Source organism: Bubalus bubalis, chromosome 10 (genome assembly GCF_019923935.1).
Source record: "Bubalus bubalis isolate 160015118507 breed Murrah chromosome 10, NDDB_SH_1, whole genome shotgun sequence".
Lineage (NCBI taxonomy): Eukaryota > Metazoa > Chordata > Mammalia > Artiodactyla > Bovidae > Bubalus > Bubalus bubalis.
The window spans coordinates 2,151,095-2,173,096 of record NC_059166.1 but is presented as its reverse complement, the minus strand read 5'-3'; the positions used below and the strand labels follow the sequence as shown (position 1 = coordinate 2,173,096).

Genomic DNA, 22,002 nt, shown 5'->3' with positions numbered 1-22,002 from the left:
ACACTCGCCTGTTACTCTAAGTCAGCCTTAATCCATTTTGATAAAGGCCCGGGTTTCCTTAAAACATAAAGGAAAGACCGTCCACTGAGAGTGATTTCAGAGGATGCCCTGTGTTTGCAGAAACTTGGTTTCTTGGGTTTGGCTCTGTTTTCTGCTGCTGTGAGGTGCGGCGGTGGTGGACACGCCGTCCCCTCTAGCCCGGTTCCTCCTTGTGTCTGCACGCAGCCTGGCTGTGAGCCACAGGAGTCTCCACGGCCGAAAGCCCACAGCCTGAAGGCAGGAAACCTGCCCACCCGCCCCCTGCCTGAGGCGCCCGGGGGCAGGGCCAGCGTCCCCGCTCCAGGGTGTCGTCCCTTGTCCCCGGTGGCCCAAACGTGGCCCGCTGGGGGTGTTAGAGAAGCCACCCCTTCAGCACGGCGGGCAGAGGGTCCATTCCAGCAGTCTGGGCAGCGGCCCTCATGCTGCACGCAGAGCGGGGTCCTCAGTTTCCCATGGAGACCCTCCTGAGCACAGCCGCGGTTGCGGGGCCAGCCAGAGTCCCGTCTGCTTGGCTCGATGGTCTGTGAGTCAAAGTGTCTGCGCTCCGCCGCCAAGGAGCGCCTGCGTGTGGCCGCTCGGTCCTCCGCGGGAGCTTGGCAGACACCACCATGGCTGTTTGTAGGCACCATGCAGGCCGAGCTGGGCTGTTGTGAGGTGGGGGTCCCATGCTGCAGTGGGGGGCGGCCTGCACCCCCTCCCTGCCCACCGACCTTCTGCTCCCTCCTCAGAATGCTGAGGGCTCACCTGGGGGCCGAGGAGCTGGTGGAGACGGAGCCCGGCTGCCCAGAAGATGGCGGGGCCAGGCCCCAGCCCGAGACAGTGGCCGGGCGCTCCCCAGAGGACGGCGGGGCTGAGGCCATGCTGGTGAGTGGGGCGCAGGCCTAGGGGTGCAGGCCTGGGGGTGAAGGTCCATGGGGTGCAGGCCTGGGGATGAAGGTCCATCCAGGGGGTGAAGGTCCAGGGGGTGCAGGCCTGGGGGGTACAGGCCTGGGGGTGAAGGTCCATGGGGTGCAGGCCTGGGGATGAAGGTCCATCCAGGGGGTGAAGGTCCGGGGGGTGCAGGCCTGGGGGGTACAGGCCTGGGGGTGAAGGTCCAGGGGGTGCAGGCCTTGGGGGTGTAGGCCTAGGGGGTGCAGGCCTGGGGAAGTGCAGGGCTGGAGATAGCAGGGTTAGGGGCAGCGCAGCCCCGGGGGTTAAGGTCCAGCAGGTGCAGGCCTGGGTTTCTCAGTTCCTGGTGTTGACCCACTCTTGCCAGTTGCTGCCCGACTGTGTCCTGGGCACCCAGCTCTGGAATGCCCCTGCTCCCTGCCCTCCCTTCATGACCCACAGGTTCTGTGTGGGGAAAGTAACCGGGGTCTGGAGGACAGGGAACCATGCCCAGGCTTCTGGGGCCTCATCAGCCCACCCCTCTGCCCAGAAGCTCTGAGGCATCAGCCTTCAAGAACTTGGTGTTTTTAGAATAATTCCTACAGGTGAGGAGAAGAAGAATATGAATTTAATTCACTATGGAAATGCAATGACTTTCCCACTGTTTCTAGAAGAAAATGAGAGAATAATATAATTACTAATTTTCTCTCAAATTGTGTTATTTTTCCTTTTAATAGTTGATTTGCAAATGTGATGTTAATTACTTTTTGGAGGTAATCTCTATAAAAGGAAAATATCTTCCTCAAGTTCTAGAGTTTTTTAAACTTATTTTTCCCTCTTCTAAGTCTCTCTACTAAACTGTTTCTAAGGTAGACAAATTAATACCTTCTTTTCTGAAAACAGCTTTTATTCTGATATACAAACAACATTTCCTTTGTTGTACCCAACAGCTTATATTTCTTTCGTAAAAAGATGATTTCCACCCCCTTTTTAAAAAGCACATTTACGGGGGGAGGAGCCAAGATGGCGGAGGAGTAGGACGGGGAGAACACTTTCTCCCCCACAAATTCATCAAAAGAGCATTTAAACGTCGAGTAAATTCCACAAAACAACTTCTGAATGCTGGCAGAGGACATCAGGCACCCAGAAAAGCAGCCCAACTCTTCGAAAGGAGATTTTTAATTTTAGCCTTTTGGTATATGTTATCAATTTTGTACCTATAGTTTTTTTCATAATTTCTGTGACTTTTTTTTCCTCTGTTTCTTTCTCTTCTTCTTTTATATAACATCGTATATCTGCAATTCCAAACTCTACTCAAGATTTTTAATTTATGCTTTTTGGTATTTGATATCAATTTTGTACCTGTACTTTCTTTATAATTTTTGCGACATTGTTTTTGTTGGTTTGTTTGTTTTCTCTCTTTATTTTTCTTCTTCTTCTTTTTTTTTTTTTTAACGTAGTATTTTTGAAATTCCAAACTCTACTCTAGATTTTTAATTTTTGCTTTTTGGTATTAGTTATCAATTTTGTACCTGTAGTTTCTTTATAATTTTCACAACCTTGTTTGTTTTTCTTTGTTCGTTTTTTCTCTCTTTCTTTTCCTTCTTCTTTTCATTAACATCGCATTTTTGAAATTCCAAACTCTACTCTAGATTTTTAATTTTTGCTTTTATGTTTTTGTTACCAATTTTGTACCTTTAAGAACCCAGTCTTCAGGACCCATTTTTCACTAGGGTACGAGATTATTGGCTTGACTGCTCTCTCTCCCTTTGGACTCTCCATTTTCTCCACCAGGTCACCTGTATCTCCTCCCTAACCCCTCTCTACTCTACCCAACTCTGTGAATTTCTGTGTGTTCCAGACGGTGGAGAACACTTAGGGAACTGATTACTGGCTGGATCTGTCTCCCTCCTTTTCATTTCCCCCTTTTATCCTTCTGGCCACCTCTGTCTCCTGCCTCCTTCTTCTCTTCTCTGTATAACTCCATGAACATCTCTGAGCGGTCCAGTTGTGGAGTGCACATAAGGAAGTGACTACTGGCTAGCCCACTCTCTCCACTATTGATTCCACCTCATCTCATTTGGGTCGCCTCTAACTCCCTCCTCCCTCTTCTCTTCTCCATGTAACGCTGTGAACCTCTCTGAGTGACCCTCACAGTAGAGAAACTTTTCATCTTTAACGTAGATGTTTTATCAGTGGTACTGTATAGAAGGAGAAGTTTTTGAAACTACTGTAAAAATAAGACCGATAACTGGAAGTAGGAGGCTTAAGTCCAAACCCTGACTCCAGGGAACTCCTGACTCCAAGGAACATTAATTGACAGGCGCTCATCAAACGCCTCCATACTGACACTGAAACCAAGCACCACACAAGGGCCAACAAGTTCCAGGGCAAGACATACCAAGCAAATTCTCCAGCAACAAAGGAACACAGCTCTGAGCTTCAAGATACAGGCTGCCCAAAGTCACCCCAAAACCATAAACATCTCATAACTCATTACTGGACATTTCATTACACTCCAGAGAGAAGAAATACAGCTCCATCCACCAGAACATTGACACAAGCTTCCCTAACCAGGAAACCTTGACAAGCCACCTGTACAAACCCACACACAGCAAGGAAACACCACAATAAAGAGAACTCCACAAACTGCCAGAATACAGAAAGGACACCCCAAACTCAGCAATTTAAACAAGATGAAGAGACAGAGGAATAGCCAGCAGATAAAGGAACAGGATAAATGCCCACCAAACCAAACAAAAGAGGAAGAGATAGGGAATCTACCTGATAAAGAATTCTGAATAATGATAGTGAAATTGATCCAAAATCTTGAAATTAAAATGGAATCACAGATAAATAGCCTGGAGGCAAGGATTGAGAAGATGCAAGAAAGGTTTAACAAGGACTTAGAAGAAATAAAAAAGAGTCAATATATAATGAATAATGCAATAAGTGAAATTAAAAACACTCTGGAGGCAACAAATAGTAGAATAACAGAGGCAGAAGATAGGATTAGTGAATTAGAAGATAGAATGGTAGAAATAAATGAATCAGAGAGGACAAAAGAAAAACGAATTAAAAGAAATGAGGACAATCTCAGAGACCTCCAGGACAATATTAAATGCTACAACATTCGAATCATAGGGGTCCCAGAAGAAGAAGACAAAAAGAAAGACCATGAGAAAATACTTGAGGAGATAATAGTTGAAAACTTCCCTAAAATGGGGAAGGAAATAATCACCCAAGTCCAAGAAACCCAGAGAGTCCCAAACAGGATAAACCCAAGGCGAAACACCCCAAGACACATATTAATCAAATTAACAAAGATCAAACACAAAGAACAAATATTAAAAGCAGCAAGGGAAAAACAACAAATAACACACAAGGGAATACCCATAAGGATAACAGCTGATCTTTCAATAGAAACTCTTCAAGCCAGGAGGGAATGGCAAGACATACTTAAAATGATGAAAGAAAATAACCTACAGCCCAGATTATTGTACCCAGCAAGGATCTCATTCAAGTATGAAGGAGAAATCAAAAGCTTTTCAGACAAGCAAAAGCTGAGAGAATTCTGCACCACCAAACCAGCTCTCCAACAAATACTAAAGGATATTCTCTAGACAGGAAACACAAAAATGGTACATAAATTCGAACCCAAAACAATAAAGTAAATGGCAACGGGGTCATACTTATCAGTAATTACCTTAAACGTAAATGGGTTGAATGCCCCAACCAAAAGACAAAGACTGGCTGAATGGATACAAAAACAAGACCCCTACATATGTTGTCTACAAGAGACCCACCTCAAAACAGGGGACACATACAGACTGAAAGTGAAGGGCTGGAAAAAGATTTTCCATGCAAATAGGGACCAAAAGAAAGCAGGAGTAGCAATACTCATATCAGATAAAATAGACTTTAAAACAAAGACTGTGAAAAGAGACAAAGATGGTCACTACATAATGATCAAAGGATCAATCCAAGAAGAAGATATAACAATTATAAATATATATGCACCCAACACGGGAGCACTGCAGTATGTAAGACAAATGCTAACAAGTATGAAAGAAGAAATTAATAATAACACAATAATAGTGGGAGACTTTAATACCCCACTCACACCTATGGATAGATCAACTAAACAGAAAATTAACAAGGAAACACAAACTTTAAATGATACAATAGACCAGTTAGACCTAATTGATATCTATAGGACATTTCATCCCAAAACAATGAATTTCACCTTCTTCTCAAGCGCACATGGAACCTTCTCCAGGATAGATCACATCCTGGGCCATAAAGCTAGCCTTGGTAAATTCAAAAAAATAGAAATCATTCCAAGCATCTTTTCTGACCACAATGCAGTAAGATTAGATCTCAATTATAGGAGAAAAACTATTAAAAAATCCAACATATGGAGGCTGAACAACACGCTGTTGAATAACCAACAAATCGCAGAAGAAATCAAAAAAGAAATCAAAATTTGCATAGAAATGAATGAAAATGAAAACACAACAACCCAAAACCTGTGGGACACGGTAAAAGCAGTCCTAAGGGGAAAGTTCATAGCAATACAGGCACACCTCAAGAAACAAGAAAAAAGTCAAATAAATAACCTAACTCTATACCTAAAGCAACTAGAAAAGGAAGAAATGAAGAACCCCAGGGTTAGTAGAAGGAAAGAAATCTTAAAAATTAGAGCAGAAATAAATGCAAAAGAAACAAAAGAGACCATAGCAAAAATCAACAAAACCAAAAGCTGGTTCTTTGAAAGGATAAATAAAATTGACAAACCATTAGCCAGACTCATCAAGAAACAAAGGGAGAAAAATCAAATCAATAAAATTAGAAATGAAAATGGAGAGATCACAACAGACAACACAGAAATACAAAGGATCATAAGAGACTACTATCAACAATTATATGCCAATAAAATGGACAACGAGGAAGAAATGGACAAATTCTTAGAAAAGTACAACTTTCCAAAACTCGACCAGGAAGAAACAGAAAATCTTAACAGACCCATCACAAGCACGGAAATTGAAACTGTAATCAAAAACCTTCCAGCAAACAAAAGCCCAGGTCCAGACGGCTTCACAGCTGAATTCTACCAAAAATTTAGAGAAGAGCTAACACCTATCCTGCTCAAACTCTTCCAGAAAATTGCAGAGGATGGTAAAGTTCCAAACTCATTCTATGAGGCCACCATCACCCTAATACCAAAACCTGACAAAGATCCCACAAAAAAAGAAAACTACAGGCCAATATCACTGATGAACATAGATGCAAAATCCTTAACAAAATTCTAGCAATCAGAATCCAACAACACATTAAAAAGATCATACACCATGACCAAGTGGGCTTTATCCCAGGGATGCAAGGATTCTTCAATATCCGCAAATCAATCAATGTAATACACCACATTAACAAATTGAAAAATAAAAACCATATGATTATATCAATAGATGCAGAGAAAGCCTTTGACAAAATTCAACATCCATTTATGATAAAAACTCTCCAGAAAGCAGGAATAGAAGGAACATACCTCAACATAATAAAAGCTATATATGACAAACCCACAGCAAACATTATCCTCAATGGTGAAAAATTGAAAGCATTTCCTCTAAAGTCAGGAACAAGACAAGGGTGCCCACTTTCACCATTACTATTCAACATAGTTTTGGAAGTTTTGGCCACAGCAATCATAACAGAAAAAGAAATAAAAGGAATCCAATTTGGAAAAGAAGAAGTAAAGCTCTCACTGTTTGCAGATGACATGATCCTCTACATAGAAAACCCTAAAGACTCCACCAGAAAATTACTAGAACTAATCAATGACTATAGTAAAGTTGCAGGATATAAAATCAACACCCAGAAATCCCTTGCATTCCTATACACTAATAATGAGAAAACAGAAAGAGAAATTAAGGAAACAATGCCATTCACCATTGCAACGGAAAGAATAAAATACTTAGGAATATATCTACCTAAAGAAACTAAAGACCTATACATAGAAAACTATAAAACACTGGTGAAAGAAATCAAAGAGGACACTAACAGATGGAGAAATATACCATGCTCATGGATTGGAAGAATCAATATAGTGAAAATGAGTATATTACCCAAAGCAATCTATAGATTCAATGCAATCCCTATCAAGCTACCAACAGCATTCTTCACAGAGCTCGAACAAATAATTTCACAATTTGTATGGAAATACAAAAAACCTCGAATAGCCAAAGTGATCTTGAGAAAGAAGAATGGAACTGGAGGAATCAACCTACCTGACTTCAGGCTCTACTACAAAGCCACAGTTATCAAGACAGTATGGTACTGGCACAAAGACAGAAATATAGATCAATGGAACAAAATAGAAAGCCCAGAGAGAAATCCACGCACATATGGACACCTTATCTTTGACAAAGGAGGCAAGAATATACAATGGATTAAAGACAATCTCTTTAACAAGTGGTGCTGGGAAATCTGGTCAACCACTTGTAAAAGAATGAAACTAGAACACTTTCTAACACCATACACAAAAATAAACTCAAAATGGATTAAAGATCTCAACGTAAGACCAGAAATTATAAAACTCCTAGAGGAGAACATAGGCAAAACACTCTCTGACATACATCACAGCAGGATCCTCTATGACCCACCTCCCAGAATATTGGAAATAAAAGCAAAAATAAACAAATGGGACCTAATTAACCTTAAAAGCTTCTGCACATCAAAGGAAACTATTAGCAAGGTGAAAAGACAGCCTTCAGAATGGGAGAAGATAATAGCAAATGAAGCAACTGACAAACAACTAATCTCGAGAATATACAAGCAACTCCTACAGCTCAACTCCAGAAAAATAGATGACCCAATCAAAAAATGGGCCAAAGAACTAAATAGGCATTTCTCCAAAGAAGACATGCAGATGGCTAACAAACACATTAAAAGATGCTCAACATCACTCATTATCAGAGAAATGCAAATCAAAACCACTATGAGGTATCATTTCACACCAGTCAGAATGGCTGCGATCCAAAAGTCTACAAGTGATAAATGCTGGAGAGGGTGTGGAGAAAAGGGAACCCTCTTACACTGTTGGTGGGAATGCAAAGTAGTACAGCCACTATGGAGAACAGTGTGGAGATTCCTTAAAAAACTGGAAATAGACCTGCCTTATGATCCAGCAATCCCACTGCTGGGCATACACACTGAGGAAACCAGAAGGGAAAGAGACACGAGTACCCCAATGTTCATCGCAGCTCTGTTATAATAGCCAGGACATGGAAGCAACCTAGATGTCCATCAGCAGATGAATGGATAAGAAAGCTGTGGTACATATACACAATGGAGTATTACTCAGCCATTAAAAGAATACATTTGAATCAGTTCTAATGAGGTGGATGAAACTGGAGCCTATTATACAGAGTGAAGTAAGCCAGAAAGACAAACACCAATACAGTATACTAACGCATATATATGGAATTTAGAAAGATGGCAACAATAACCCTGTGTACGAGACAGCAAAAGAGACACTGATGTATAGAACAGTCTTATGGACTCTGTGAGAGAGGGAGAGGGTGGGAAGATTTGGGAGAATGGCATTGAAACATGTAAAATATCATGTATGAAACGAGTTGCCAGTCCAGGTTCGATGCACGATACTGGATGCTTGGGGCTGGTGCACTGGGACATGCTTGGGGCTGGTGCACTGGGATGACCCAGAGGGATGGAATGGGGAGGGAGGAGGGAGGAGGGTTCAGGATGGGGAACACATGTATACCTGTGGCGGATTCATTTTGATATTTGGCAAAACTAATACAGTTATGTAAAGTTTAAAAATAAAATAAAATTAAAAAAAAAAAAAAAGCACATTTACTTCTTTCCTTGTCTGTTCTTATTTTTGGCTGTGCTGGGTCTTCCTTGCTGTGCACGGGCTTTCTCCAGCTGTGATGAATGGGGTCTCCTCTCTAGTTGCGGTCCATGGGCTTCTCACGGCGACGGCTTCCCTTGCTGCAGAGCACAGGCCCGAGGGTGCTCAGCCTTCGGTATCTGTGGCGCGTGGGCTCAGCAGTTGTGACTCACGGGCTCTAGGGCCTGGCTCAGCGGTTGTGACTCACGGGCTCTAGGGCCTGGCTCAGCGGTTGTGACTCACGGGCTCTAGGGCCTGGCTCAGCGGTTGTGACTCACGGGCTCTAGGGCCCTGGCTCAGCGGTTGTGACTCACGGGCTCTAGGGCCTGGCTCAGCGGTTGTGACTCACGGGCTCTAGGGCCTGGCTCAGCGGTTGTGACTCACGGGCTCTAGGGCCCTGGCTCAGCGGTTGTGACTCACGGGCTCTAGGGCCTGGCTCAGCGGTTGTGACTCACGGGCTCTAGGCCCTGGCTCAGCGGTTGTGACTCACGGGCTCTAGGCCCTGGCTCAGCGGTTGTGACTCACGGGCTCTAGGCCCTGGCTCAGCGGTTGTGGTGCACAGGCTTAGTTGCCCTCTGGCATGTAGGGTCTTCCTGGACCAGGAACTGATCCAGCAGCCGCTGCACTGCAAGGTGGATTCGTAACCACCAGCCCGCCAGGGAAGCCCCTTATATTTCTAATTTGGAAGTCTATTTTGTACTTTAACATGGAAAGCTGGATGAAACTGAGTGAAGAAGTGCAAAGCAACAACTAACATCTATTCCCTGTTTTTCATTCTCCGCACTGAGTGTTCTATAGGCTTCCCCTCTCAAAGCAATGGCCTGAGGTCACTTTGTATCATCATTTTAGAGGAGCAGAAGCTGAGGCCCAGAGAGGTTAAGTGCCTTGCCTGAGGTCACACAGAAAGGAAGGGGGGCAGCCGAGGTCACAGTCTGGGTCTGAATCCCTTCACCGCTCACGTTCTTCAGTCCAGGCTGTCCTGACCCTTTGGGATAAGATGAGGGGGAAGAAGCAGGAGCCCTCTCAGCCTCCTTCTGCCCCAGCAGTGTTTACAGGAAGGATCAGCCTCCTGAGCTGCTTGTGTCACGTGGACGTGACTCGGTGGAGACGGACGGAGGTCTCCTGGCTGCGTCCGGGCCAGCGGCTGCGAGCTCCTGACAGCGGTCCTTGTTCTCTCCTGTTGCAGCGGCTGCAGCAGGAGGTCTCAGGGCTCCGTGAGGAGTTCAGGAAGCAGGAGGCCCGCTGGGCAGCCACCCACCGTGAGCTCCGGGCCCAGGTGGACGCGTTGGTGAAGCAGAACCTGGAGCTGCGGGCTGGGCTAAGGGCCTCGGAGCGGCGGCGCCTGGAGGCCAAGCGGAGCGCGGCGGGCTCGGTGCACGTGAGAAGACACTCAGAGGCTCGGGTACCGGGGCCTCTGTTTGCCAGCCCAGAGCATCACCCACACAGCCGTGTGCTTGGTGCTGGGTGACCGTGGCACTTCCCCTGCAGGAGGCGGGAGGGCTTGCCTCCTCTGGTCAGCTCCACACACCATGAGCAACCAGTTACAGTCGGGAGTGGCCAGGGCGTTCATGGGGGCCCCAAGCGTCTGTCTGCAAAGACATCTGCTAACATCAAGCAAAAGCACGTTGGGTGCTGCCCGGGTTTATGGGGGGCGATCTGTGCTTTCTGCCCCCATTGACCCCTGTCACGACCCCTGAGGTGGGTCGGTCTAACCCCAGGGTTAGTCACGTGGCTGGGAAGCCAGAGTCCAGACTCAGACCAGCTCGCTGACTCCAGAAGCAGGCTACGGGCCCCAGGGCTCTGTCCAGCACTGGGACCACTTAATGGAGAGAAGGGAAAGAGCTCTCCCTGCTTCCCTGCACACAGCGCCCGGCTTCCACGTGTGGGTGGCCAGGCCGAGCGCAGGCCGCAGAGATGGTGGGGTGGCCGGGACTCTGTGTCTGTGTTGGCATGTCCCCCATATGCATCTAGAGAACTGGGCCATTCGAGCTGCGTGCAGGAGTCAGCAGGAAACCATGCAAACACCCTCGAAATGCAACTGGGGGTTTGCTCTAGCGGATTAAGGGACTCGCTAACACTTCTTGTCCGCACTCACTGTGTGAGCTTCTGAGTCTGTAGTTCAAGGACCTGAAACTGAAAAATGAAAGCCGCTCAGTCGTGTCCGACTCTGCGTGACCCCATGGACTATACAGTCCATGGGATTCTCCAGGCCAGAACACATGAGTGAGCAGCCTTTCCCTTCTCCAGGGGATCTTCCCAACCCAGGAATCGAACCCAGGTCTCCCACATTGTAGGTGGATTCTTTACCAGCTGAGCCCCCAGGGAAGCCCAAGGACTTAGGGTATCTCTGATATGACAGATGGGCTTCCCTCTCTCATCTCTCTCTCTCATTTTGAGCTCTTGTGCTTGGCGGGCTTCCAAACATCCCTTAGGTCTGTACACAGTCCCCATCACAGGGTCATGGGGTTACTTAGAGGGTCTGGGCCTGCCCTCCAAAGCAGGCCTGACCTGACCTGAAGGGAACAGACACACATGTGAATTGCACACCTTAGGTGCACACAGGTGTATCTGTGTGCAGACACGACTTCAGGGACAGAATATCAGAAGGTCAGTGACCACTCACGAGCACACTGGACCAGCCTCCGCCCACCCCCCTGTACCTCCGCCCCTCCCAGCCCAGCTGGCCTCTGGGCTGAGTGGTGAGTAACTCAGAATGCCTCCTCCCACCTGCGGGATCGGGCCGCTTGCTTCAAAGCTGGGAGGCTACGGGTCTCCCAATTCAGAGCTTAGATAAACTGTGAGTGATGCTAGAAACGGGGGCGTGTTTTCTTCCTTCTTGAATCCTTTCTCAGCTGAAGACACAGCGCAAGGAAACAAATTAGGTGTTGGTTTCGTTGCCTTGGGGATCTCGGGGTATTTTCAAACAGTGAGCCGTGTCACACAGCACCGCAAGGCACACAGAGGCGCCTTGTTTGGGGCGCGGCGTGTGTTCCTGGACAGCCTGCAACACACCGAGGGGAGGACCCCACCCTGGGCCCCCACCTGGCGTCCCTGTATTTCCCAGGACACTGTAGTTACTGTTGAATGGATTAAATGTGCATTTCTCTCTGTTACTGTACCTCAGGAGATGTGACCACGCTTCCTGAATTTTCTGTGTGATAAATTGTCTTAGGTGTCAGAGTCTGCTTTTGGGAAAATGTCCCCTCTGCCAGCTGATACAGGGATAACGCCGAAACACGCTGGCCAAAGTAACAGCGCAGCGCTCCTAGGACTGCCTTCAGGAAAGGTGACTTCCACCAGCTGACTCCCGGGTTTGTCGTCTGTGAAAGGAAGCGAAGGCTGGGGACCCAGGCCCACGTGTCCCCGCAGCGTCCCAGGGGGACCCTGCCTCCCTGGAGGAAATCCCTCCTGATAAAGGCAGGGGTTCCCCTCCCTTGCTGCAGGCTCCCTGGGGCCCCAAGGGCAGAGGGCCTGGCAGGGAGCTGGGCAGGGGCAGGAGGGCCGTACACCTGGGTCCGTGCTTTATCTCCACTAATCCAGCCTCGGGCCGGGGCCCAGGTAACCACAGTCGCAGCGCTGTCTGGTTCGTCGGGCCGGGGCCCGGGTAGCCACAGCCGTGACGCTGTCTGGCTCGTCCTCGTATGTACCTGCAGCCATCGTGTCTCCTCGAGGCTCGTGCCCTGGACTCTCTCCACCACAGTCCACGCTGCTGTCTGGGGGCCTCCTGCAGGATGTTATTTGATCCCGGCGGCATTTTCCTGGCTAAGGGCAGCCCCTTTTTAGGCAGTCTTACTAGCAGCATGTTTGCTACTTCAGCCCTGAGGTGTCTTCACACCTGGAGGCCAGTGTCTGGTAATGGGTACCTTGGGCTGAAAAGCCCCCGGACTCCTGGGGATGACCTCGTGTTCTGCCTTCCTGCCCCAATACCTCTACTGAGCAGAAAATATTTTATTCCTTGAAGGAGGGTCTGGGATCTCCTAATCCAGGTGTTTATTAAAAGTAGGAAAGCTATCTTTTTCGGGTTGTTGGGGTGGGGAGTGTCCGAAGCTCCAGCGCTGTGTGGAGTCGCTGGTTTGCTTTGGGACGAAGCTTTCTCTTATGTTCTGTATTGAACTGAATTAATTAGGAGCGTGCAACATAATTCCTTAATCAATGCACATGCAAGTGAAGAATTGGTGTGCTCAGACCTGCAGGTTATCAATTTTTGAATAATGCAAAGGGTAGAAAAAATTTATGTTGTATGTTTTAAAATTCAGTTTTGAGCAATTTGTTTTGCCATGATAGCGAACCTCTTTTAGACAATCCATGCTAACTTTCCTCAATTCCATGTGAACATGGGCTATCAAGTGGGAGATGAGATACACCAAGAATTCTGCTTTGTAGCACGTGAATACAGGGCTATAACAAACTAGCTTCTGTGATGGCCAAGATGAGGTATTTGCTGATATTTTTGGATAATGCTTGCCATTAATGCAAAAGTACTCCCACGTTCGTTTTCAGCTAATAAGCAGAGAGACAGAGAAAACTGACTCAGGGAAACCGATACCATGTGAAGATGGAGATAAAGCTCTTTCCAGAAGGCTTCAAGACAGACATGCAAAGCCTCGTGGGAGGAAACAAGCCTCTGAAGAAAAGCCAGCCCCGTCTGAGGATGGAAAGGTAACACTGGAGAGCAGTGGTAATTTATACACTGAAAATCTAGATTTAGATGAAATTCCACTATGTCTAAAAAGGATACTCAATTTATCATTCTAAATATTTTAAATTTATTAAGAATAATTATATTTTCATATATTAATGAATATTATTTGACTTTAATGCTAAAAAAGTAAATGAATGGAGTTGATTATCGTTTTCTCTGTTGTGCTCTGTATATTCCTGCACCTAAAAACAGCCCCTTGAATAACTGACTCAATGGACATGAGTTTGAGTAAACTCTGGGCGTTGGTGATGGACAGGGAGTCCTGGCGTGCTGCAGTTCTTGGGGTCGCAGAGTCAGACACGACTGAGCGACTGAACTGAACTGAACTTCCTGTATAGCAGACCTTGAGAAACATAACAAATCAACTATTCCTCGATAGAACGCATTTAAAAAAATAGCCCCTAAAAATAGAACCATCACATGACTCAGCACTCCCACTCCTGGGCGCACATCCACAGAAAGTCGTAATTTGAAAGGATACACGCACCCCAGTGTTCATAGCAGCACAGTTTACAACAGCCAGGACGCGGAAGCCAACTAGGGTCCGTCAACAGAGGAAGGATAAAGATGTGGCACAGATGTACAACGGAGCGTTGCTCAGCCATGGAGCAAGGGAAGTAAGGCCACGTGCAGCAACATGGACATAACCAGAGAGTATCATACTAAGTAAAATCAGATGCAGAAAGGCAAATACAGGTGATATCACTTATATGTAGAATCTAAAATATGATATAAACACTCAAAACAGAAATAGACCCACAGACATAGAAAACAAACTTATTCTTACCAAAGAGGAAACGGGCGCAGAGGGATAAACTCGGAGTAACATGTACACACTGCTGCAGATGAGACGGGTAACGACCAAGGACCTGCTGTAGAGCCTAGGGAGCTCTGCCCAATATTTTGTAATAACCTATAAGTGAAAAGAGGCTGGAAAAGAATATACGTACTTAACTGCATCACTTTGCTGTGTGCCTGAAATTAACACAACACTGCACATCAACTCTACTTCAATAACAACAGCAGCAACAAGAAAAATATGACCAAAAAAAAAAAGGGGTCTTTGCAGTGCTGGGCTCAGGGCTGCTGGCGGAGGCCTCGGAGGGTTTGAAAACACTGACAGCAGAGGAGGTTTTCTGTGACGTCGTTTCTGGCCCTGAGGTGCGTGGCTGAGCGGGCCTGCGGGCTCTGTGCCCGTCCTTGCCCCTAGGTGCTCCAACAATCACCCCAAAGTCTGCAGAAATGGAGCGGCAGGAGGTCCCCAGCGCCAGCTGCTCTTGCGGTCGCCCCCCAGGACCACGGAGCCAAGGATGACCCAGGTGAACCTCCTCGAGCACGCTTTTCCTCCTGTTTGCTGCTTGCTCCCAGACGTTGGCTTTTGTTATCCTGTGAGTGCTTTATTATCCTGAAGATCCCGGGGCGAGCGCCTGTGGTTCTCAGCAGGTCATCCACCGTGCTCTGACCCTCTTTCTCCAGTTCCTCCGGTCTCCTTCTGCCAGTCTGCCCCGCACATCCACCCTCTCCCCGCACACCCAGAGCTGGTCCTGGAGGCAGGCAGTCCACCACCCAGATGGGACCGTCCCCTCCAGGGTCCCGGCAGCAGGACCAGAGAGCCCCGAGCTCTGGACATGTCAGGGAAGGAGCCCTTCCCAAGTCACTTCAGACCCACGTGCGGACCTGCCACCCTAAACCCTGCTTCTGCTCCAGCCGGGGCAATGTGGGTTGGCGCCTTTGTGCCGAGCATGAGCTGTGGGTGTCCGAGGTCCCTGTGAACTCAGCAGGGCGATCAGGAACGCGTGGCTTCCAGAGACCTGGCCCTCGCCCTTAGCTGCCTGTCCCCCACGCCAGTCCTCCTAGCAGGACCCCCAGCCTTGCCATCTCAGAGCCCGCCCTAGGCCTGGGTGGACACGGACCTGTCTGCCTGCCTGGTGGCCCCCCGCCCCTCCCCCCGCCGGTCCTCTGGGTCCACCCCGGGGTCTCCCCACAGCCCAGGCTGGGTCTTCATCCCCTCGAGGGTCGACGCCGGTGGCCCCTCGCCCCCTTGGGGGACCCTGCTCCCCCAACCTCAGTTTACTGCTGGAGCTTCCTGCTCCTGATGTACTGAGTGGGACAGCCCCGCCCCACCCCAGCCTCAACCTCCAGCCCTGTCTCCCCTGATGGGTGGTGCTTCCTTGGAGACACGCTCCCCGACTCCTGGGACTGAGGTGGCGCTCACCCCCAGGACCCGTCTGCCCAGCAGACCTGCCACCGTGGGGTCGGGCTCTTCTATCCTCACACCCATCTGCCTGCTGGCTCATTCGCAGCTCGAAGGCAGAGAACAGGCCTTTGGATTCCATCACCCGAACCATCTTAATACGTGAAAAGGGGTGAATATATTCTTTAAATGGGCTTCTCAGGTGGTGCTAGTGATAAAGAATCTGCCTGCCAGTGCAGGAGAGGTAAGAGACACGGGTTCGATCCCTGGGTAGAGAAGATCCCCTGGAGGAGGAAATGATAACCCACTCCAGTATTCTTGCCTGGAGGATCCCACGGCCAGAGGAGTCTGGTGGGCAGCAGTCCATAAGGTCGCAGAGTTGGACACGACTGAAGCGACTTGGCAAGCATATTCTTTAAGCGGTTCATGTTTCCTGCGTGATCAGTTGACCCTGTGTCTGTATAACTGGCCCTCTGTTTTCATACTGATCTCATGAAGGAAAGAGAACGTGTTCACGTCAGTTTATGTGAACTAGAGAATGTGGTTTCGAGATGTGTGTGCACTGTTCTCTCAGCCTCACATGCTTGCTCTGCAGACACGTGCTCCTCGCCCTCCAGGAGTGATGCAAGCAGGCTCCCCGCCCTGGTCCCGACGGATGAGCCCACGTGTTCCTCCCCAAGCATCTCCGAGGAGCCACAGGTGGGTGTATTGAGGGGGTGCAGCCCCCAGCACTGACAGGGATGCCCCCTCTGTCTTCATGGGGAGAACAGAAAACCATGGTGATTCCAAATACTGCCCCCCTTACCTGCTGAGGGGCTGCAGCCTTGCCTATATGTCGAAACATTTTTCCTAGCTTTCACTTGGATGCATTTAGCACGTTGTCAAAATAAGAGAGAGAATTTTCTATCACTTGAGTTCTCAAATTGAAGCTTTATATTATAATAGTTTTACTTATAATTTTTAACCAAAACTATTAATAGTAAAAATCAAAGGCAAATATAGCATAATTACCTCCAACTGCTAGCTAGCAATCTGTTTATTATATACTGTATTTAAAACAAGAATCAGTAGTATTATTCAGTTCAGTAGTTCAGTTGTGTCCAACTCTTTGTGACCCTATGGACTGCAGCATGCCAGACCTCCCTGTCCATCACCAACTCCTGGAGTTTACTCACAGTCATGTCCATTGAGTCAGTGATGCCATCCAACCATCTCATCCTCTGTCCCCTTCTCCTCCCACCTTCAATCTTTCCCAGATCAGGGTCTTTTCCAGTGAGTCAGTTCTTCACATCAGGTGGCCAAAGTATTGGAGTTTTAGCTTCAGCATCAGTCCTTCCAATTAATATTCAGGATTGATTTTCTTTAGGATGGACTGGTTGGATCTCCTTGCAGTCCAAGGGACTCTCAAGAGTCTTCTCCAGCACCACAGTTCAAAAGCATCAATTATTTGGCACTCAGGTTTCTTTACAGTCCAACTCTCACATCCATACATGACTACTGGAAAAACCATAGCTTTAACTAGATGGACTTTTGTTGGTAAAGTAATATCTCTGCTTTTTAACATGCTGTCTAGGTTGGTCATAACTTTTCTTCCAAGGATTAGGTGTCTTTTAATTTCATGGCTGCAGTCACCATCTGCAGTGATTTTGGAGCCCAAAAAAATAAAGTCAGCCACTCTTTCCCCCCTATTTGCCATGAAGTGATGGGACTGGATGCCACAATCTTAGTTTTTTGAATGTTGAGCTTTAAGCCAGCTTTTTCACTCTCCTCTTTCACTTTCATCAAGAGGTACTTCAGTTCCTCTTCACTTTCTGCCATAAGGGTGGTGTCATCTGCGTATCTGAGGTTATTGATATTTCTCCCAGCAATCTTGATTCTAGCTTGTGCTTCATCCAGCCAGGCATTTCGCATGATGTACTCTGCATATGAGTTAAATAATCAGGGTGACAATATACAGCCTTGACGTACTCCTTTCCCAATTTGGAACCAGTCTTTTATTACATGTCCAGTTCTAACTGTTTCTTCTTGACTTGCATACAGATTTCTCAGGAGGCAGGTCAGGTGGTCTGGTAATCGCATCTCTTTAAGAATTTATAATTTTCTTCATGGAAGGAAATTCGGGCTTGAACGTATTTATGGTGTAAAAGTTGCTGTTGCTGTTTAGTATCTGTGTCATGTCTGACTCTTTGTGACCCTCTGGACTATAGCCCCCCAGGCTCCTCTCCATGGAATTCTCCAGGCAAGAATACTGGAGTATGTTGCCATTTCCTCCTCCAGGGGATCTTCCCGATCCAGGGATTGAACCCATGCCTCCTGTGTTGCAGGCAGATTCTTTACCGTCTAAGCCACCTGGGGAGCCCAGGTGTAGCAACATGGTGTAGAAGTAGGGAGCTGTGAGAGATAACTTCCCTTCCCTTCTCCCAAGAACAGCCCACATTCTGTTCTTCCCTTTCTGACGTCATAAGTAAGGTGCTTTTACTTGACTTTGGGCCCTCCCTCACGGGCTCACTGCAACGCCTCAGAAAGATCCCTGCAGCTCTGTGTGGGGCGACGTCTCCATTGGAGGTTTGCCATTACCTGCCATGCTGTCCCTCGGCCACCCTGGGCCAGAACAGGGGCGCTGGGGGCGTGCGCCTTCATAGAAGCCCAGAACACGGCCCTGGATGGGCCATGGAGCTGGGCCAGTGAGGTGCGGTGGCAGGCGTCCTAACCACGGTCTCCTCAGACAATGTGACGCTCTCTCCACAGGACCTTCCTGTAGAACCAGAGTTGCCCCCAGATGCATCCCAGCATGAGGACACCAAGATGAAACAGGAGGAGGAGGGGGAGGGCCAGCACCCCAAGGACAAGGTACGTGGTGGTGCTGCTGTCCGCCTTCCCGGGCCCAGCTCCTGTGCTGACAGTCTGCTTCCACTAAACAAAGCCACACACTTCCCAGAGCAAAACGGATTTAAACGTGATTTGTCTCATATTGCCTGGAGTGTCTCCTTGCTCCACATTTCAACCCTTGAGAAGAGTCTCAGTTCCTGAAGGTCATGTCCATGTAGAGGGCGGGGGTGGGTGTTGTTGGGGGGCAGGGATCTCAGGAAGCGGGTGGAACAGTATGGCCACAGCTGCAGACCCAGACATCCCGTAAGAACCATAATATCTCATAAATATTCACTGATGCCCAAATGATTGCCCAGATCCGTATTCAGCTGACAGTGTTTTGGCCTGTGGCAAGCTCAGAATCGTCCTCATTCTTGCCTGTTGAATTACCTCTGGCCTAGGTGAAGATGGACCTACGCTCTTTAGGATCAGGAAGATCCCCTGGAGAAGGGAATGGCTACCCACTCCAGTATTCTTGCCTGGGAAACCCCATGGACAGAGGAGACTGGCCAGCTGCAGTCCATGGGGCTGCAAAGAGTTGGACACGACTGAGCGACTAACACACACACACACGCACAGACATACATTCTTATAAACAGATAAAACCTTTGCAAGAATGAAGAGGAGGGAATGCTACTTGCCGTAACAGCCTGAGTTCATTTAAACGTTATTATTTTTTTCTTTTTTTGTTTAATGTAGGAAAATTTTTAAAGAGTAATTACTCTATTTACATGGCCTAGGATTTCCAAATTTACCAAACTCAATGACTACGAATTAGCTAGTGTGTGTGTGTGTGTGTGTGTGCGCGCGCGCGTGCGCGCGTGCGCACGCGCGCATGTGCGCGCACTCAGTTGATCAGTCGTGTCTGATTCTTTGCAACCCTATGGACTGTAGCCTTCCAAGCTCCTCTGTCCATGGAATTCTCCAGGCAAGAATACTGGAGTGGATTGCGATGCCCTCCTCCTGGGGATTTTATCTAGACTGATACTTAATAATTTGATAATCGAGGCACGTTTACATAACATGGCCTTAAGGAAAACAGATATTTGTAAGGCAAATCATATCATTTTTTACTCATAACCAAATCCAGGCTGATTTGGCGCTGATGAGTTTAGTGAGACTTATTCACAGAAATGTCACGGTTGGTGTCTATGGTGGCAGTAGGCTTATAACAATTCTGAACAGAAGGAAAGATCATGAAACCGCAGTAGTGAGCCTTTAAGTAATTTTCCATCTCAGAACCCTTGTGTTTCCATCAAGGGGGAACAGGCACTCAGCAACAGTTGTAAAATGGACACTTTCTCAAAAGGCACCGAGAAGGATGTACGTGCTGACAAGACCACCACCCACGATGTTCCAATTGGGACGTGACGGAGAGCCCACCAGACTCCAGACGGGTGTGCACAGCTACACGCTGGTCTTAAAAAATCAACCCCCACCCGGTTATTAGGAAAGTTTCTGTTCATCGTCACCCTCTTCCTCAGGGGCTCAAGGATGAAGCTAGAAAATGGGCAGGTGCCAGGCTTTCATTGGGGGTGCTCTTCTGCCTACTGGGTGCTCTTGAGATGCTCAAGTCAATGGGAAGCTCGGGATTCCACACCAGAGAGGGAGTAGCCGCCAGCCCCATACCGGCCGTGAGTTCTCACTCAGTCATCCAGGGACTGGTCAGCCCTCTAAGCCTCTGTAACTGAGCTTCACTGGATGGATGGTGATGAAGAGCGAGGGACACAGGGCATAGCCTGTGCTGCCGCTCAGTAGCGAACCCTTGAGAGGTGCCTTAGTTATAGAATCAGCATTAGCGCTGCAGCAGACAGGCAGAGCCAGGAACTCAGGCCTAGTATAAGCTGGAGGTCAAAGGGAAGGAGGTGGTTTCTCTTTTCTTCAGTTGAATGGCTTTGGCACAGTCTGGTAGGAGAAGGAGCCAGTCTCCCCATAGCTGGGTGCTAGGTGCTGGGCACTGGGTGCTGGTCTCTAGGTGCTAGGCACTGGGTGTTGAGTGCTAGGTGCTTGGTGCTGGTCTTTGGGTGCTAGGCGCTGGGTGCTGGGTCCTAGGTGCTCAGTGCTGGTCTTTGGGTGCTGGGTGCTGGGTGAAGTAGGAAGTCTGGGCCTTGGAGCCACAGGGGCCTGGGACAGGATCACTCTCAGTGACCATGATCGTGAACATGGGAAATGAACTGATCTCCTGAGCCCTCAGTTTCCGCGTCTGAAAATCAGGGCACACTTGTTTAACAGATCAGTGCTTCTCAACTGGCCCCTGGGAACGTTTGCAATGCTAGGGGACGCTCTTGGCTGTCACGACTGGAGTGGTGGGGGGGCTGTTGGCATCCAGAGGGTGGAGGCCATGGGCGCAGTCAACTTCCTACAGCATATACAGGACGCCCCCTTCCATTCCTACACACACAACAAAGGACGGCCTGGCCCAGACTGTCGGCTGTGCCCAGTCTGGGAAAATCCGCTACAGGTCATTAAACAGACTAAATTCACACCAGGCCCGTATTGCTTGATGCAGATCGAGCACGCAGTCACTGACAGGTGTGAACTCTGGTTATAACCAGTAGAGGCACGTGACGTGTTTGGAGGGAGCACGGGTCAGCGTTGACCGGGGCTCATGGGACGAACTGATGTCTGGGTTGTGTTAAGTTATCGTATTTGGGGGAAGAGATTCAGCAGAATCTGGAGGTTTTACAGGAACTTCTCCAGAAAGGCAATTGTCCAGATAATTTGGGATTTAACTTGGTTCTGAGAGTAGTAGACTAATAACTGTCTTTTAGCACTAAAACATCACCAAACTCTGTTTGACACATTTCTTAAGGCTTCTTTAAATACTCAACTTGACTTTTTTTTTTTTTTTTAACCAGGCTTAGGGGTTAAGAGGTAGGGCTCAGGGCCCTGGGAGTCCTGAAGGGCTGCAGAGCTCATCTCTGCCGTTTCCCTCTTGTTTTATTGGTTTTAATTAGAGAGGTCAGCTGATGGCTCTGTGTTTTCACTCCAGCTAAAGCCTCTGACCCTTTCTGAGGGTGAATATTGGAGTGAAATGTTTCACTGCCATATGAGCTCTCATGGACCTGAGCTAACCCACACGTCCTTTTTTTTTTTTTTTTTTTTTTGCAAACTAATGCAAACAGGAGAGTCTGGAAGAACCTGTTTGGAAGGTGGCCTCTCATTATATCACAGCGATATCGTATTGATCTTGTAACCTACCCAACCCTTCACACTTTGAACCCTGGGTTTCCCTGACGCTGGGGCAACAAATAGTTGTTTCTTAGCCAGACTCAGGATGGTGTACAGATGCAGAGACCAAGGATGAGTGCAGATGCTCCATGTAGATGGCAGGTGTGGATGGCGAAGACAAGCTGCTGGGGAGGACAGGCCCTGGGCGTCCTGGGAGGGAGATGCTCCCGTCCTGATCGGCTTGCTGTG

The 22,002-nt window shown here is 48.0% G+C and overlaps 1 protein-coding gene across 1 annotated transcript; it reads left to right on the top strand.

Annotated features, from left to right (window-relative positions):
- Positions 1 to 8,889: 8,889 nt before the first annotated feature.
- On the top strand, positions 8,890 to 19,953 carry TCP10L (t-complex 10 like). Its single transcript, XM_044924590.1, has 9 exons — positions 8,890 to 8,954; positions 9,405 to 9,450; positions 10,005 to 10,283; positions 11,991 to 12,104; positions 13,319 to 13,477; positions 14,731 to 14,839; positions 16,310 to 16,413; positions 18,463 to 18,564; positions 19,843 to 19,953. Exons 1-9 carry the CDS (start codon positions 8,890 to 8,892, stop codon positions 19,951 to 19,953), a joined length of 1,089 nt encoding a protein of 362 aa, XP_044780525.1.
- Positions 19,954 to 22,002: the final 2,049 nt, after the last annotated feature.